Genomic DNA, 19,596 nt, shown 5'->3' on the forward strand with positions numbered 1-19,596 from the left:
AGAGAGAGAGAGAGAGAGAGAGAGAGAGAGAGAGAGAGAGAGAGAGAGAGAGAGAGAGGTAGCGGAGAGAGGCAGCAGCGGCGCGACTTGCCGATGAGGTCGGAGATTGTTCGCGGGGCAGGAAGAACGGGAAGGATGAGGACGAGAGACGTCGGTGGTGGGAGCGGATAGGGGTCGAAGGGGGTAAGGACGAAGGGGAGCGTTACTGGATACGGTGGGCGAACATTGCGGTCCAGAGGGATGAAGGAGAGAGAGGGAGAGAGAGAGAGAGAGAGAGAGGGAGGGAGGTTTACCGGATGGTGGGCGAGGGGTAGCGACACTGCCGTAAGAGAGGAGACGGGGACAGAGAGACGCGGCGCCGGATCCGAGAGGGTGGGGGGATGGATAGTTAGGCGGTGGGTGGATAGTCGGGGGTAGTGGGTCGGTCGGTTGGTTGGTTGGTTGGTTTGCGTGGAGGAACTGCGCGGCAGTCGAGGCCGCGAGGCTCAGTGCTGGGGAGCGCAGCATCGCGATGTGTCAGCTTCTCAGTGCTGTTCCACACGCTTACGGCTTCTTTCCTCGTTCGAACTTTTCCTTTCTCCGCGTGATCCTCGAGTGACAGGATGCCGCGTCCGCTTTAGCTCCGTCTCTGCTCTCTCCCGTTCATCTGCGCTTTCCGCTTCGTTCCGCGGGAGATCGCGCGCGTCTCCCGGTTCTCCGTTGTCGCGACACGACGACGGTGTTCGTGCGACGTTCCGCGAGTGCGTGTGTGTGTTGAGTGCGTGTAAATCTCCTGTACACAGCTCCAACCGTCGGAGCGTGTATCTCTTGTATCTCTCTCTCTCTCTCTCTATCTATCTCTATCTCTGGTCTCTGTCTTCGGTGTGACCGCCATGAACGCGAGGATCGTCGCGATCATGGCACCGGGTAGCGGAGCAGCCACGCGGCGATCGTCGTTCGACTAACCGGACGGACGGCGGAGATCGTTGTGTTCCGGCCGTGTTGCCGCGTTGGTCGTCTACCAGGCGATGGAAATGGATCCGTACGGGGTCGGCTGGCCGCCTCAAGGTCATGGTGTCGCCGCCGGTGGTACTGGCGGCGGCGGCGGTGTCAGCGGGGGCGACGGTGCGAACACGATACCGCGATGCTGGAGCAGAACGTGTAGATCGACCGAGCCGTCGCCGATGCGGCCGATCGAGCACAGCATGCGATCCACCGAGGCGATGCGCTCGATGGAGTCGATGAGATCGATGGACTCGGTGATACGGCAGCCTTCCGCCGATCCGATGCGGGCCTCCGTCGAACACCATCAGTCCAGCCGGTCGTTGGAGGCGATGTCCAGGCCGATCGAACAGATACGCACCGAGCAACCGAGATCCACGGTGGTCGATCATCCGGCGTCGGCGGTTGCCTCTTCGTCCTCGATGACCTCCGGCCCGATCAGAGGCGACATCGAGCACCACGCGATGCGCGCCATAGAGCATCCCTGCCGGCTCAAGGATCACGCCAGCTACATGCACGACCACCACTTCGGCCGGATGCACGATCACGGGTGCAGATCCGTCGAGCACGTCTCCCGCATGCTCGAGCATCGTCTTCACGAGCAACATCCCGGACGACCGCCGATGGAACAACCGACCTGCCGCTCCTTGGAACAGACACCGTGTCGTTCCATGGACCAAACGACCTGTCGGCCGATCGACCACACACCCATGAGACCGCCGACCGTCAACTATACCTGTCGGCCCCTCGACCATGCTCCTCCCGGTAGACCCATGCCGATGGACTGTGTCATCTACGGGCCGCATTCCCATCCGCCGCCAAGGTTACCCAGCGAGAGCCCGTACCGCGTCAATTGTCCCGTGCACAGCCCCTTCCGTTACAGATTTCCCAACGGCGCCGGAACCGATTATCACTCGCATCAGGTAAGATCCCGCGTCCACGACTCCACTCGTCGATCCCATCTGTCTCTGTTCGAGTCGGATCGTTCCGGGAACGCGAGTTTCCCGAGCGAGTTGCCGACGATCCCCGATCCCGAGGGAGCACACCTCGCGCCGAGTTCCTGGGGGCAAGAGTTACGGAAATTCGCGTGATGTCGGGCCGAAATGCCGCTCGAACTACTTTGCCTGTTTGCCGGAGTACTTAGTCGTCTTGTCGGCGAATGAAAACCGTGGTTGAACGTCGGATGACGCGGTTAAGGATCTGTCTGCGACGAGGGCTGAAATGCTAGGTACGAAGGATCGTCCTTTGAGCTCCGGGTGGTACGACTTAAATGGTAGAGGAGTCACTGAAATTGTAATTGAAATGATACACGACTCGAGTATCGCTTCTTCAACCCTCGTACGGCTCTTCGAGGTAAAATTGATTGCTTTCTATTAGCTGTGTAAATCGAGATAGGTGATATCTAGAAAGTACAGGAAAGTATAATTTAACGTTATGACCGATATTCATTCTTTGGGAACCGTCAAAATGAGGGGTTCTAATATTTTTAATTGAAAATTATTGAGCAAATTTATTTCTTTGGGTATATACTATTCTAAAAATATTGTCAAAAATGGGGAAAAATTTTTTATAAAGTAATGCGAAATATTCTTAAGGGCTCCGTGAACCTAGCGTTAAATGACGGTTTCCCCAGGATCGACTTCCCGGTAATTTTTTAACCACTATGCTGGTTCGAAATAAAGATTGCTGGGTCGAAATGAAGATTGCTGCTTCGGATATCTGTCGGTTCCGTCTGCGGAAAGCGACGCGAATTTCTCGAGAATTCTTTCGCAGGTATCCTTCCTAACGATCGCCGCGCCGGTCGGGAAAATCTGACGATCAGTTGTTCTCCGTTCGTGGGAAACCGTCCGCGGGGAGCTGTAGGTGGTGTAATACGTAACGCTTACGTAAGAAGAGTATGCAGCATGTCCTAAATAAGAAACGGGAATAGGGTTAGGCTCCGTTCCGCTTCACTCTGTTGCCTGGGCAGTTGTATTTATCCGGGAATTTTAAACTATTCGGGACGACGCGCGTGTACCGCGCCGCGGTATAATTAAGCGATGTTCGTATCATAATGTGCAGCTCATTAAAATTTCATGCATACCTTACGAAATTCGGCGTGCGCCGCCGGACAACGGCCGTTTTTCTCTCTCGATCGTTAATTTTCTGTAACTCGTGTTCTTTCATTTCGTAAATCAAAAAATTGCGCAAATTCCTGCGGTCCTTCGTAGAAGAAATTTTGTATAGTTTGTCTTGGCAGGTTTTCCCCTTTCAGAAAAGAGAAAAAATCCTGTTTCCTGTTTAAAGGGGCACTCGGGTAAAATTAGCCGCGCCGCGGGGAAACCGCAGCTCGGTTCGTGATGGCCGATGTATCGTGTTCTGATCACCGAGTGAAATAATAAGGCGGTGAAACGTGAACGCATCGCGTGCTCGCGATTCTCGATGTTTAACGCGCCTGGCTCGCATTACCGCGGCATAATTAGTCGGCCCGTCGCGTCACGGCGCTGCGCGTTTCCTTTGACGATCCTAAATAAGATTATCCAAGCGGCTGCAACGTTCGCATGCGAAGGATGCGCTTGTTACGTGACCGTGGGAGGACTACGTAGAGGGATCAATTCATGATTATGGATTTTGGCCCGTGTCCTGCGCTAAATTAGAAACACCGACGCCGACGGAAACTTCCCCTAAGTGATCGACTGGTCCCCTGCCATCTTATCCTGCACACAGGACACGCTATCCTGTGAACACATCCAGTGCGCATACGAAATTACCAAATTTTACAATTCTTAAAATTTCTTCTCCATTTTGTGCTTCTCTGCGGGGAACACGTCTTAGTGAAATAAAATCTCGAACAGTTGCTTCAGAAAAATCGAAGAAGAATTTATCTTCTCGGTGGTAGAAAATCGGTAGCAGAGACAAAAAAAAAGTCAAGAAAGACCGTAAGCAAATTGAAGGTAGGGAATATTTAATTTCTCCGAAATTATGACGTAAGAGGTTAATTATTCGGCCGTTTAGAGTTAGCGGTGGAAAGCACTTCCATTGTCGAGTCGTTTCGAGCTTATGCCAGGAAGAAGCAAAAAATATAATCTTGCACCCTAATTAGCAGCTCCAGGATGTGCTGCGTCGTTTCCATTTCATCGTTGCAACGGTTTCTTGTAATTTTGCAAATGACCAACTCGCCATCAGCGTTCTCTCGCCGAAGAGAGTGTTCGCTCCAAGATCACAGAATTTTATAGAAAAAAACCTGGAAATTCAGTTGGTCTTTTTTTAGAATATCTCGCCGGAGTAGTATTATTGATGGCGCTTGTACGTCGGTTGGTAATTTTTTCGCAATCCGATTATTCACCGTAGCAAGTTCGATCCCGAGCATTTACATTTATGTAAATCACCGACACGTTTCGAAAGTCTATTACTGTCGTTCGGTTTGATTAAGTATTCCGATAATTTATTGCACCTATTAAAGTATCGATTACATATTATTCCGAATGAACGAGTTTACCGGCCGGGCGCGAATCAGTAAAAATTCTTGTTATTTTCGTTTTATTTTTTCATTGTTTTCGGTTTCACGCGTGTATTAGAAAAACGAGAAGAAAATTGAAACGGTAGCAAGATTAGGACTTACAGAAAAAAAAGAAAATTTGGGGCAAAACCGCGCTCTACTCGTGAATTGTTTATTGTTCTTAAGCAGCCGGTTTCGTCGCCGCTAAATAACGCCGCGGGACGCTAATATCCCCGCGAAACTTCGAACGCCGCCTTCATCAAGGAACAAAAGCAGCGTCGTGTTCTTCGCGCGTGTAAAAATCCGCCATTAAACGGGGGAATATTAAAAACTTTCCGTCATGAACCGCATCAAACTGCTTTTAACGTTTGTTCGCGGGGCTAACCTCTGCGAAAGTCGAACCCGTCCTTCTCGCTTGCTCGTTCTAATGGACGCGGCTAACTGAATCATAACACAAGATGGCGGAAGAATTACAATCTGGCCACCGTCAAAGGATTCCTCGTAGAAATGAAAGGTGCCGTTCCCGGGGAGAATTCTGCGAATTCGTCGGAAACTCTGACGTTCTAAATGCCACGACAGTTCGAAATAAAATATTTTATTTAAACTAACATTCTACAGTTGCGTTAGACGTTTCACGACTCTACATCATTGCACGGAAAATCAGAAGAACTGGTCGTTTTTAATTTATTCGGGCGGTGATTTCTTTGAACTCAAAATTCCATAGAAATTGTCAGATTCTACAATATTGCACAGAAAATCAGAAGAATCGGTCGTTCTTAATTTATTCGGGCGGTGATTTCTTCGAACTCAAAATTGCATAGAAATTGTCAGATTCTACAAAATTGCACAGAAAATCAGAAGAATCGGTCGTTTTTAATTTATTCGGTGTTTTCTTCGAACTCAAAATTGCATAGAAATTGTCAGATTCTACAAAATTGCACAAAAAGTCAAAAGAATCGGTCGTTTTTAATTTATTCGGTGATTTCTTCGAACTCAAAATTGCATAGAAATTGTCAGATTCTACAAAATTGCACAAAAAGTCAAAAGAATCGGTCGTTTTTAATTTATTCGGTGATTTCTTCGAACTCAAAATTGCATGGAAATTGTCAGATTAGGTTTGTTGAGCGTACCTTGCGAGAATTGGCTCGTTAGATGCTATCATGCTCGCAGACACGCTTCGAACACGGGGGAAGTGCAACGGGGGACATGCACGAAGCTCTTATTGTTAGATAGGGTCACTTTTCGAAGGCATCCGTGCGCCCAAAAGGCGTTAATTGCGTTGGATTCCGGCCAAGTGCTCCGAGATCAATTATATTTGAACAACGTAACATACTTCGCTAACAGTTTCTTGATGCGGCACGTCCGCCGACGAGCGACTACGTCATAAACAGCAAAATCTTCTCGCCTTCGCGAACTAACACATTTTCTATTTTGTCGCATCGAAAATCCCCGGACAATTTTTCCAAATGTATGTACGCCAGCGAAAAGAGGATTACCGCCATTCGATTAGTCGTGGTAAAAAAATTCAACGGTAAAATTGAAAACACGCTGCGCTGGCGGTTTTAACATTTTGTGAACGAGGATGTTCGAAATGTTCGAAACACATTTTCCGTAGAAAACTGGACCGTGTAGTAGAGTTTTAATGGTTGGTCAAAGAGAGAAAAATATGCATCGTTTGATGATTAAATTGTTGCTCGTGTTTGTAACAGCAGATCGGAGCAGGTTAATGAAATATGTAGTCGTGTTCGTTGAACAGCGGATGGAGAGAATCAAATTTTTCAAAATCGAATTTGAAAATTCGTCAAGTACGTGTGCTGTCGACTAGGAATCGACTCGTGTGTCTGAGCATAATCTGCCCGTTCTACTTCTTGGTTATGCTCGAAAGTTTCTCGGGGACGAACCGTGCACCTTCCACTCCAAATCAGCTGACGTGTCTGATCAAAATCTACTTATTCTACTTCGCGCAAATATGTACGTGATGTTCTCAAAATGCGAAGCATTACGTAAACAAATTTTTGCAATCGAAATTGAATTCGAAATTTGATCAAGCAGTCTACTATTGAATCAGCTGGCAGGTCTGATCACGGCTGACTCATTCTACTTGCAGACACCAAAATTCGTTTTTCAAAAACGTATCGTCGTACGAACAAATTTTATTTTTTCTCACCGTTTCTATATCAAAATCGAATTTGCCAATCAGTTAGGTACACGTACTATTGAATGAGAGTCAGCTGACGTGTCTGACCAAACTCTGCCACTTCCACTTCGCAGGAATGCCAATGCATTCAATGCGAACAAGTTCTCTTTCTCTTTCGATTTATTTTTGTGGAATAATTTCCCGACTGGTTATGCCACCGTTTAGGAAACGACCCGCGTAATTTGCGCATAGTTTTGCCTAGTTTTTTCACGCTCATGGCCGGCCATGCGGTCCCGAAAAAATTCAGTCGGCAAATATCTGTGGGCACCACCTGTGGTGCAGACGGCACTTAACGTGTTAGAGTTCACCGGTGTCAAGCATGTGGAATGTCCAGCCATACGTTTGCGTCTCGACGCTGGGGGACAATGGAGACCGAGGATGTCCTGTGGTCTAGGTGAGAGGTCGCGAACTATGCGGGGCTCTTTCTTTTACTTTGCTGCTCCGCTGAGACATAAGAGAACAACTTCCTGTAGACCTGCTCGACTTCACTGACCTATCGATCTCTGTTTCGTCACACTTATACACGTTGTATATGTGCATTATATATCTTTAAACGAGCAGAATTTATGCAGTTGTGGTAAACACCAGCCAGCGAATTTGGACACGGTATAATTGATCGAAATTGTTGATGAGTCAAAGAAAGGAATTTCTATTTGCCTCCTGTTTCATGGAATTGACCTGGCACAGATCCGCAGGTTATTAATGAGCCAATACGACTACTTAACGACATCAGAAATTTGGTTTTTTGGGAAATTAGAATTTCTAAAGTTCCGCTATCGGGGGGTTAAATAATTCCATCTCGACGGAGCAACTTTTCGAATCGTGTTCGTTCGCTCCACTTGAAGGATCAAGATGGCGAAACAGCCCATTAAGGGCGCGATTATCGCGTCTAACAGACGGACCGTTCCGAAACTCGAAATCTCCGGTCGAATTTCGAGACTTCTGTCGTACCTTATCGTCTTATCGCTGAGAGTATCTCGATTTCCGTGGGGGGTCGTGGGTCAAGGATCGGTCATTTATTAAGTCCTTTACCAGGGAACGGCTGGATCTGCTCATTTTGTCGTCTTTTGTGCTGGCTTCCACATGTCCCGGGATCGATCTCGGGAAAAGGACGCTTGAAAAGCTCCGACGTCGTCGTCGTCGTCGTCGACGCCACCGCCGCCCCGACATCGCGTCTTTACGATCCCCTCGTTCGCTTTTACGTGCCCGAAATACGAAAGGACACAGGGCCGGTGTGTACTGATTTCGCGAAACCAGCCGAATTTCGACAGGGAATCGGCATCGTTCACCGTTCCCATGTCTCTACGTCTCGAATCTCCGTGCAACCGAGCAAAACCTGACTCTCGGTTCTTCTTTTTCCATTCCCTCGGTGTCTACAATATTCACGGAACCACCGGACGTCCCGGTAGCAAGACACATTTATTTCTCAACGACGTTAAATTCTATCGAGGCTGTATTGCGTGATTAATTTCATTTCGAAATAAGAAAACCGCTGTATTCTCCTTCATCCGAAATACGACGGAAGCCGGTCCCGAGCCTTCTATCGAAAGAAGACTGAAAAATCGGCGCGGGTGTTATTTTCATTTCGCACAAAAATCCCCATTCCGAAGTGGAAAATGTTTGAAAAAATTGCAGAACCGTCTGATCCGACCTAGACGTCGACGTACAATGGCGGAAACGGTCCGCCTTCCGGGTGTTAAGCTCCCGGTGATCCCTCGACGTATCTTTCCGTGGAGCGAAATGCGATAACGTTGCCCCGCTCCAATTTTTGCTGATACCGTCGCTCGCTCCGTCTCGCGCGTATCACGATTCTGTCATTTTCGTGGATCCGTGGCAGGGTATTCTCGAGGCTGAATCGCTCCCCCGAACGACGGGGGTAATGATACATGCGGAATGATTGGACGTGGCTCGGTTTCCCAAGGCTTCGCGCATCGTCCCGGCGTATTCCGCAACGCGGAACGGATCGCTTTACGGCCGCGACCGAGTGAAACTACCCTAAAAAATTCAGAAACGCTCCGTACACCGGTAATCGTGTTTTATAACCTCTCTGTTCCGCGAACACCGTTCACGCGGCTTTTCGAGTAACCGCGGAAGAGGATTCGATTAGATAATTCACCGTGCCAACCGATTCTTTTATCTTCTCGCGCCACAGTGCACGTTTCGACGAAATTTTTGTTTTATCTGTCTCTGTCGTTTCATTATTTCCGACTTGCCAGAGCAACGCGTGACCCGACATTGACATTGTTACAGACCGCTCTTTGTCTTAGTCCGAAATGATCGGACCTTCGATCAATCGAATGGCGCTCGTCCAATTGATTCGGTTTCGCTTTGGAATTATTCCAGCTAATCCGGAAAGTGTTCGAAGATCAAACTCGGCGAATTTTGAGTCGAGCCAACGAGGAAACTTTGTGCGTGCGCGAAGGGTTCGTGGGTTTTAACGCGAAATTGGAAACGAGATCATTTGCGGCGGCATCACCGCCGTTCTATAGCAAACGACATCGACCGGCGTCGGTTATTTCGAATATTAAATATCGCTGGACAAACATGACGAATAAATATCGTCGACACGCTTTCCGCTCGTTAATATTTATACAACGTTTTTTGCCGGTGCGTGTGCACGGCTCGCTGACGAAGTTTGATCTTTAATATTAGAACGCATTGAAAAATTAAATATGTGCATATGCACCGCGCACTCGGAGAGCTGTGAATAAATTACTGTTCCGGAGAAATTTTATAATTTCGTTACGCATTTGTAACTTTCGACGGCTCGGTTCAAACGAGATTAGTTAGTAGAACTCATGGTAACGTGTCATAGCAAATCCGTCGAAATTTTATTGTATTAAGAAGTTCGATATGCTAATGACATTCGCAATGAGTAGTCGACGAAAACATTCGTACGTTTCGGAACATAATACTTATTATAAAAACATTGTTAACGGTCCATTGAAAGAGGCATTCTGCAGCCTATCCAATTATGGTGCCTCAATGGGTACAGTTCCTTTCATTAATCCTTCAATTTCTAAAAGCGTGCTGGAGCCTCGCAATTATAAAATATGGAGGTATAGTGGGTTAAACTTTACTTCAGGAAACCAGAAATTTTTCACTTTTTCTCATTTAATCCTGTAGATTTTGGCAAGAGAATCCCGAAAATCCAAGTTTCAATCCTAGGAGATCACTAGTTCAGAAGTTACGTGTGTGCAAAGATGTGCAGCTTCCAGCGTTTTTGAGCTAGCGATCTCCTAGGATTGAAACTTGGATTTTCGGAATTTTCTCGCCAAGATCTACGGGATCACACAAGAAAAAGTTAAAAATTTCTGGTTTCCCGAGGCAAAGTTGCGCCATTTATTGTCTTAAAATTGGAAAAATATGGAAATGGAGTGAAATTTGATTGTACCCGGTACAGTCGATTGCGTTACAAATGCACCGATATCCGCAGCGTAGTTATCACATTATTACTAAAAGGAAAATACTAATCTTGTTCGACACGGGTTCATTCATTGAATTTGGGACGGAAAGATTGATGTTCGACGTTTCCGTGCATTGTAATTCTAAGGGGTGAATTATGAAGAGCTGCAGGAGAGTGGAGGAAAAGTATAGTGATCGTTGTGAACGATATACCTATGGAGTATTGACTGATTTATAGTTTTATTATACTGTCCCACAATTTTCTTCTTTCATACGTCCAGGCCTACGCAGTTAATAAATGTCAATATTAATGATCGCCGATATTCCGTCGAGTATTATTTTCGTACAAACAGTACAAATAACAGAGCGCAATCGTGAAAAATAAAAGTGCGTACATATATTTAACTAACACGTTGATGGCCAAACACAAACCTGGGAAAACAAAGTTTATCGGAGCGATTATCCTGCCGAATCCTCCAGTCTCAATAAAAATTAATCGTTTCGAATATGTGGCTCTAAAAGATAAATTTTAAACCCATCGAAAAAGTAGTGTCATCCATATTTGACCGACGACGCGACGTGCCATACAACGTATTGACATTGTCCATTTTTCATGAGAGACATTTCCATACACAAACAACGGCTTAACTTCACTTTTGCAACCCCGAAAAGTCCTGTACAAAAGTTATGCTTGTTTAAAGTTGAATTAAAACTTCGATTTTTGGCACTTTCTCGTCAAGGTGTGCAGGATTGCATATTAAAAAGTTGAAAATTTCTGGGCTGCCAAGCTGAAGTTTAGCTCAAACAACAAATTGATCTCTAATCAATACTGGGTAAAATAGTAACTTTCATTGCTCCGTAAGGCTAATGAGAATTTCCTACGGTAAAATCTGTTCTTTATACATTTTGTCACGGGTTCTTGCGATATGTTTAGCTGCACGTTTCGCCATCGTCATTTGCATTTTCAGGGCGAGTGATTAAGTATATTTTCAGCGGGAAAAAATCGTGAAACGAAACGCGACGCTGAAACCAAGGGGAGAAGATATTCAAAAAGCCGAGGAGATGTAGAGCAGGGGTGGAAAATATTTTTCTCTGAAATGAAGAATTACGAGGATATTCTTGCCAGCTTTATTTTACCTGAAAACCCGTGTAACACACGGTTGGCAGGCACGGTTTAGTGTTGCTTGTTTACGGCCTTTGACAGGCTTTTTCTTTTTCTTGTCCTCTTTTTTTCCCCGGAATGCACGTTTAATCGATGGGGCTCCGTGTGCACGTCGTCGTCGCTTTTAACTATACTTTTTAGTCGAAGGAACTGACACGTAACACCACGACATCGGTCGTGAATACTACGTTCGAAATCAAATTAAATATGCATCGCGTAACCTCCCGTCTCTCGGCGCCTGCCGAGGAAAAGAAAATTCGCTATCGCAATGGCGAAAGAGACACGACGCTCTCTTTGATTTCAACCAACGACTTCCATTTCCTTGAACATATTGATACCGAGGTGTATCGAGTTATCCTTCAAAGATTGTATCCCACGATCGTATTGGCTCCGACTTGTTCGGCGGAGGGCGGACTTGTTTATCCGGCGATGTTTTCGATGATGAAAATGCTTTTCGAAACTACGCTGCAATCGACCACCGTCGATTTTTATACCAACTTTCCGGGGCAGTCTCCGGAAACAGACATCCGGTAAAAGTGAGTTTGCTCTTCTCATCTTTTTAATAACTCGAAAATAACGATATTCCGAAATTCACAGTTCTTCGAAATTACCTTTTCTAGGTATATCAATTTTTTTAAATTACTAGATTTTAAAAATAGACCTCTGCACCGCCGCACAGTGGGCAATTTGGACAAAATCGGATTCAAAATCAAGGAACTTTCGATAGGAATGAGGTAGAGCGATGAAATCTTTTTTAAACGAAAGCTGCAACTTTGTAGAATATGGGAAAAATAGAGAGATTGTGGTACGAACGTTTTTTAACCTCGAGAAAATTCGTTAAACGCGCACAAATTCAAGAAAATTGTGGTTTCTCCAATACCACGCGCGGAAAACATTTTTTTTTAACATGCTATACATCGCTTCCCATAGATTTTTTCACGCTGATTTCAAATCTGGTCTCAAAATTTGTCTACGACCTCAGGATTTTGCAAAAAATAGATTTTTCTGACAAAAACTAATGAAGTCATTTTTCCGTTGAAATGATTGGATGGTAATAATCTCTCTATTTTTCCCATATTTTACAAAGGTTCGGCTTTCATTTAAAAAAAAATTTCATCGCTCTACCTCATTCCTATCGAAAGTTCTTTGACTTTGAATCCGATTTTGTCCAAATTGCCCACTGTGCGCCGCAGAAGGTTTGATATAAATATTTTCTGGTCTATTTTCCATTATATTTCCAGTTGTATCCAGTGTGTTTCGCAATGTTAGTCAATAATCGGAAGCTAAAAATTAGTGGAAATTTTTGAAGAATTTGCTGAATTTCTTCCGGCAACAGTTTAATGTTCGTTCTTTCGTGGCAGCTTTCGTTGTAAATATCATAGCGTGAAAAAACGTCAGGCGGGGAGAATGTAACGGAAAGTTCAAGGTAAGGAAAGGTCAATGTGTTGTCGGGATAAACAGATATTGGATGCCAGATTTAATCGAAGCCGTCCAGGAAAATGTCATTCACTCAGCGCATATAGCGTGTGCTGTATTTCGCTCGGCCTTCCGACGGTGAAATATGTGAAGTGTGCGCGCCGAACGTAATCGTAAATACTCGTACATTTATATACTGTGCGCAAAACAATCGATCAAAGAATTTCTATCGGATTCAATACCTCCTGCAAAGTTGCAGAATCAATTTGTCCTTTATACGATCGAAAATATATTCGAAAAAGTTTGCGCTCCCCGGGCATGATAGAATTCAGGTGATCGTTTAGCAGGTTAAATTTCGTTCAGACGAATTGGAATTCGCAGCGGCGAGCGATCGGATCTAACAGGTCGCCGATAAGTATAAAGCCGTAACCGTTTCTGCTTAAGAGTCAGTTCATTGTTGTCTTTGGGACTCTATAAAAGAGGGAGGCTTACTTTATGGCTCCCGAACAGCATACTAACTCTTCAGATCGATTCCCTACCGTCCCGAATCTCCCCGGGAAATTTCGGCGCGCACTTTTTCTCGGGTTTCTTTTGCTAAAAATTCTAACCCTAACCCTAACCCTTAAAAATTGATTACTTAATTGTCAATCTCGTCTAGATTTTTCAGACTCGCTGCTCTCTTTACCGATTTTGTCAAAATACCTTAGACATGTAAGCTTATTTCTGTTTAATCGTACAAAAAATTAAAAACTGACAAAAATGTCCACTTCAGAACATTTTTCACTTCAGTTATTGATAGCACGCGTAAGTTTCTCGTTGTATCGCGTGATTTCGCAGCAAGTGCACGCCGAATCTGCTTCGCAAAGAGAAGAACCGATAATCGGTTCTGTTTCAGCGATCCTCTTCCTTCTGTTTGCCGGCTTCGAGAAATTAAAGACAAGAAGGGGCGGAAGACAGCTCTCGAACGCAAAATCACTGGTTTCGCTTTAGAAAATCGCACGGTATTTTTTGCCAGAGCGAACGCGTTTCCTTTTCAATGTGATTTCGTGCGCGCCGAACTCGCTCTGTAAATAGTCGGAACACGATCGCGCAGCCGAACAAAGGGAGAGTTGAACGGGCAGAGACAACGGGGGTGGGGGGTGGGGTAGGGGGCAAATCCTCCTCCTTTGAGTGACGTCGTTCATCCGTGTCACTGCTTTCTTTCGTTTCGGATTAATTGCCCGCGTAATAAGTAACGGTAACGAGCCGCTCCATAATGCACGGCATCGTACACAACAAGGACTTGCCAGACGCGATTAACGCCGATGAAAAGAGGATCAGAAGTCGCGAGATACGCGTCTGCGAGAATGAACGAGACCCGAACCGATACGACTTTTATACTCGAGCTATCCTATTCGTTAAAAAACCGTGATTCGACGCTGGAAATCGTTCGCTTACCGACGTCGGCTAATTTTCAGACACTGCTTAATCCACGGACGCTCGATCATGGCGACACGGAGGGCATCAATCATGAACTTTTTGCTCCGTTCCGGAAGAAAACCTAATGGGCCATCTAAATTCGAATTTTATAGCAGCCAGTTCGAATCGCTGGCTATTTGTATCAAGTCCAATCAGAGGATCAACGGTGATCCCCTGGTTTCAAAAATTTCCGACGGAGAATTGACGCGCCGCGGCTTTTCAGCCTCCCTAAATGATCGAAATGACTAAAAACCTTGCAAACAACACGGTCCTGAGCTGGCTGACTAATCTTTTCGGTATCTCGATAAAGTTCGTTTACTTAATTTTTATTACTTAATAATTATTCCGCTTTAGAACTCGTACGGAGACTTTTGTGCCGGACTGTACGTGCTCGTGCATCGCAAATTGTGAAATCCAGATCGACGCGAGTGTCCTCATGAGAAGCACGAGAGTTATCGCGAGAAGAGAGGTGGAAATAAAAGTTTCCTGACGGACAGTAAGAAGAGAAAATCCTCGGTCGTCGCCGGAACTAATAGCTTTAGCGTCCAGCATCCCCGGATAATGGTCAATAAAACGATGTTATTATGCTAGCGGGAGGGATTAGTGTCGCCGTATAATCCAGAAATTACTCGTACCCCGTTGACCCCGATAGTGGCGCGACCGATCTTCAATATGTCTCCTCGAAACGGCGATTTCGGCTTACCCCCGAACTGTTCGATACCGTTTAGACGTCGCCGTTGTTTCCGCGATTCCCCCGATGGATTCTTCTCTTTCTGATTAATTCCCCATTCTATTTTTGAAGATGCAATCTCAGACAGCGAATTGAGGACAGTGCCCGACGTTCAGTCGTCTCTTTCCTTTTCCCTCCCCTTTCAACCCCGCGAGGATTCCCTCAACCCTCCCCCGCCCGGATAGAATGTATTCGGTGATTGGATTTAAAATTACTTCACACCCGCAGCCAGCGTTTTATATTTCACCGAGCATCCCCCTCCCCTCTGATTGCTCGAATATTATTAAGGGCGCAGTTCTCCGTGAAAAATATAGACTTGATATTTTTCTTTTTTCAAGATAAAAATGCTGAGAAATGCTTGATTTTAAATTTGAAATTTTCCACGTGGTTAAGTTTAAGGACACTCTTCCGAAAGTCCTGTGGTTGATAAATAACGAAGTATATTATTTAATCTTCTTGGGGTGCTCGATTTCATGTTTTCCTGGAAAGATGTTTGCAGGAGTCCCGATCCGATTGACAAACAGATATTATACAATTTCCGGTGTAAAATGTCGCATTTAACAGCTCCGTGGTTAATGTAATTAAAAAGCGTACGGATGGTCGGACGGAATATTTCTACGTTGGTTATTTTAATGAAAATTCGATACGGACGTTAACAAAGTGGGACGATATTCTTTGAAGTTGTCGTCGTATTTTTGTGCGATACGTGAATCCATATACAGACACGTATTACCGGAGCTTCATAATTACTCTGAATTCAAGCGATCAAACGTATAATTTGATTGAACCGAGAAGAGTACGATTTACTTTTCCCAACGAAGGGAGTACCGTTACGCTCAACGTTTCTTCGATTCTAAAACCTCCGTTCCAATCGGTGCTTCGTTAAAAAGTATCCTGTTTATTGACAATCCTGTTGTTAACAATCCTGTGTTTTTCTGATAACAGTTTCATAACAGGTAAACGGCACGGGCTCGTCGTAAACAACGATAAAACGCCCCCGTAACTGCCGTTCGTTCCGGAGAACCGTTGAATGACCTTCGACACGGAGTCTTGCGCAATTCGTGAAACGCATTACCGCCGCGAATCGATCATTCCAATTTATACTAGCCATCCGGCCGGCATAAAGCGGGCGTATCACCTGTTCATCGACACTTATGAATTATCTTCTAACATATACCTAAGCTCAATTTCCTTGAACGGTTGTAATTGACTTTCCGCACTTTGTTCGATCGCGACGGTCATTTATTTCTCCTCTATTTCTCCGGCCGTTTATGGAGCTCTTCCGTTTATAGGAATTTTAATCGAGAGAGAGAGAATAAAGTTATAAAGGTCCAACCCCATCGGCGCTCCACACCCCCATAGACATATCCCCGTATAGCCTCCCCCCCCCTCGGTTCTCATTTTCTCGTTAGCGTTTAGATAGGAACACCAATTTCAGAGAGCGTCGACCGAGGTCAGCAATTAAGCACTTCCCGTCGCCCATCGTTTTCCCTCGAGGACTAATTATTGTCCAAACGGACTAACTGTTTCGATACACAACGCTCGAGGACGCTGTGCGCTGCAAGCACAATAATCCTTCCACGGTTGCGGGTGCTATAGTCCTCGTGCTTTAGTCGCATGGTACGGTATAGCGAGTGCTTCGTCGTCGTCTCCTTTCCCGGCACCACGGGATCGTTACGAATTCTCAAGTGACGAACTTCCTGGCTACGGATTCGGTCCACATTTCACGGATTTCACGCGACACACTTTGCGCACCGCGCTCTTTGTCAACGGCAAATGTTCCCAACGGCTGGCCGCCCTTTGACCGCTCGGGCTTGAAGACGAAACGCTGCTAACCTGCGGGGCAACGTGGATTTTACAGCTGATTCTACGAACCCTGATTGACCGAGATTCGCTGGGCGAAACCGACCTTTGTCTTCCGATTCAGGGTCAACCGAACCGCCAATTGCACCGGGCAATTTTAACCCTCACCCCCTCCGTTGTCGCAAAAAGGTCTTAGGGTCTCTCAGGACCCTAAAGCTACAGTGAAGTCTTGACGCGAGCCCAATCCTCGGGCCCGCGCTGTGACATAGATCGTGCAGGGCTACCGTTTGCTTGTGACCGGAAGTCGCTCCACATACCGCCAATTAAACCGCTAAATACAGTCCAAATTGTGTCGCGTTTAATCAGAGAAATGCCACAAATAAGTTGGCAAAAGTCCCACGAAGAAATAATGAAAAATAAAGAAGTTTTGTACACTTTACAGAGGTTTTACAGGCACAATGTATCACAGGCTAATTGGCACAGCATCGTCAATTATAAACTCTTGTGATCACCCCCCGCCGCAAAACCGCAACTCTTTCGCCGACACAAAGAGCACACTATAGGAATGTTATTTACGGTCTAACCGTTACTCCCGGCGCTACAATATTTCTACACTAATTAATCCGCGCAGACATTCGATCCGCGTTCCGCATTACTATGGCCAGCCGGGGCTCTAACGAATTGCACGCAGCCAGAACTGCGTTACCGTTCTCGGCCGCAAACTATGTACCTTTATGCGCGCATAACGACAATATGGTCGCCATTCGAAATAACTTATGGCGGTTGGCGGAGTGCCGTTTCATCTCGGTGGAACGGCGGTGTTGGAGGGGCGCATCGGCACCGCAGCGTTCGATACGTCAGCTGTGTGCGCACAGTTGACTGAAAACGTTCCGAAAATAACTCTTTCAAATCTGTTATGCAGGCTGTCTGAAGTTTCACAAATCTTCTCTAGGTGGACGTACAGCCTTCGTAATGCCATCACTATACCGTAATCGATTTTTATTCCCCGTAAAAATCCGCAGTTACAACTTTCGGTTAAACTTCACCTTGGCAACCCAGAAATTTTTAACCGTTTAGCATATAGTCCTGTTCATCCTGGCGAGAAGATGCCAAAAATCGAAATTTCGGGGCGAGGAATTCCTCCGTTCAGAAGTTGTGCTTCTATAAAGTTGACCGTGAACTTCCTCGCCTCGAAACTTCGATTTTTGGCGTTCTCTCGTCAAGGTGTACAGGATTATACAGAAAAAAGTTAAAAATTTCTGGTTTGCCAAGGTGAAGTGAAGCCTAACTTTCAAACATTTTGCCCCGATGGGCGTGCAACCACGAGCGTCGAAACCACGGGTCTCAACGGGAACGGTTTCCGATCCGCGGCAGTACAATTACGGCGATTATACTTTTTCGAGGGGCGTCTCGCGGAGTACGCGTTTCAGTTAATGCGTCCGGGCCGGTGCAAATTGAATTGTCGACGACTGGAAACATGCATTTCCATAATCGATATCTCCGGGTGTCAATAAAAGCGTCCCCGCCACTCGAGAAGCTGCGAAATCACGGTCGCAATTCGCGCCGCTCGCGGAAATAGGCGGGCGACCGACGCTGAAGAAGTTGAAACTTCCAATGGATATCTGATTGCGCGATAATGCAGCCGCGGCCGGAGCTGTCGGAAGTGTGACCGAGATGCCCGGGAACGCGTAATTCTTGTTTGTTTTATTCCGAGCAGAAAGAGAGAGAGAGAGAGAGAGACGATCCGAAGGGAAAGGTTCGCGGCAACTTCTGGGATTTCGTCTGTTATACTTCGCGGTCGAAACTTCTGATTGAGAACTTGCGCGAATCGGCCGCGGAGAAAACCTCCCCTTGCCAAAACAATATAACTTCAACATTGCTCGAGCACTTTCCCACTCGGCGCACCGCGTCCTCTGCCAACTCGTGTTTTTCCGCGATTCGGAAAATTTTATTATTAAAATTCAAAAAAACTGTTTCCACGTACCTCGGCAGAGCCTCGCTGGTTGCAGTCTTCTTTATTGCACTGAATCCTTACGACTGCGCCGAGGGGCCAAAGGACCCTTCGTTTTGAACCTCCCCTCCCTCGACCCTTGCACTCCCGGGGCCCGAGGACCGGGGGTACGGTCCTGCGCTCTAGGATTTCGCGCGCCCCATCGGGAAAATTGCAGATAAGGGTGGGGGGAAACAGAAATTCTGAGGGTCATTGTCGCGTCGGCTCTCGTAACAGGTATCACGCACGCGAGCCGTTAAATTCGCGTATCGCATATCGTAGAGTACCGCGTCGCGGATAAGTGTCGTGGAAAGCGATCCAAACAGAGGAAGTACTACGACCGGAAGTACGGGAACGGTAAGTCCCCTTTAACACGTTGAACGCCACATCAGCCATATGTGGCTGACGGAATTATTTGTGCAGGTTTCAAAGTGAATTTTTACGTTGATATATTCATTGTACTAAACTTAATTAGGGTCTGTAACATTCATGGAAGTTGGAGGATTACTCAGTATCGTACATTTAATTTCTTGCAATTTTTATTTCATTTAATAACTTACTTTGATTTTAGGGAATTTTTGGGGTTTCGGAAAATGTCGGATTCTAATATTTTTAAGTTGCGAATATTGAGATTGTAAAAATGCATCCGTGAGCAACTATTTAAGAAATTGATTTCTTTGGGTATATATTGTTAAAAAAATTCCTACGAAATTTGATAGATACATTTATTTTATGTTATTTCTATAAAGTAATGTAAAATAGTCAGTGCTCCGTAAACCTAGTGTTAATTTCCCGCTTTCCCGGTGAGAAAGTGCGTTACAGTGTTTAAAATATTTCTCTTGAAGTGTTTCTATATTTTACTATTTTCTCGTACCCGATTATAAAATTCTTTTAGATTTTCGAAAACCCGTGGTTCCGACGTACGGGGGAGAAAATTTGCTTTTTGGTACACGAGAATGTCCCGTTGATGCGAACC

General features: G+C 45.8%; 1 protein-coding gene across 9 annotated transcripts in view; it reads left to right on the forward strand.

Annotated features, from left to right (window-relative positions):
- Positions 1–19,596, forward strand: part of Cask (peripheral plasma membrane protein CASK) — a 219,728-nt gene that overhangs the window by 77,180 nt on the left and 122,952 nt on the right. Inside the window, exon 1 of one of the 9 annotated variants that reach the window (XM_076803664.1) lies at positions 415–1,904. The exons of the other annotated variants lie outside the window; for them this stretch is intronic. Within the exon in view, the coding sequence (XP_076659779.1) occupies positions 1,008–1,904 (897 nt within the window). The 5' untranslated portion in view covers positions 415–1,007. Of the gene's footprint in view, positions 1–414; positions 1,905–19,596 lie in introns of those variants that run through there. 9 annotated transcript variants of the gene reach the window in all.

Source organism: Halictus rubicundus, chromosome 18 (genome assembly GCF_050948215.1).
Source record: "Halictus rubicundus isolate RS-2024b chromosome 18, iyHalRubi1_principal, whole genome shotgun sequence".
Classification (NCBI taxonomy): Eukaryota; Metazoa; Arthropoda; class Insecta; order Hymenoptera; family Halictidae; genus Halictus; species Halictus rubicundus.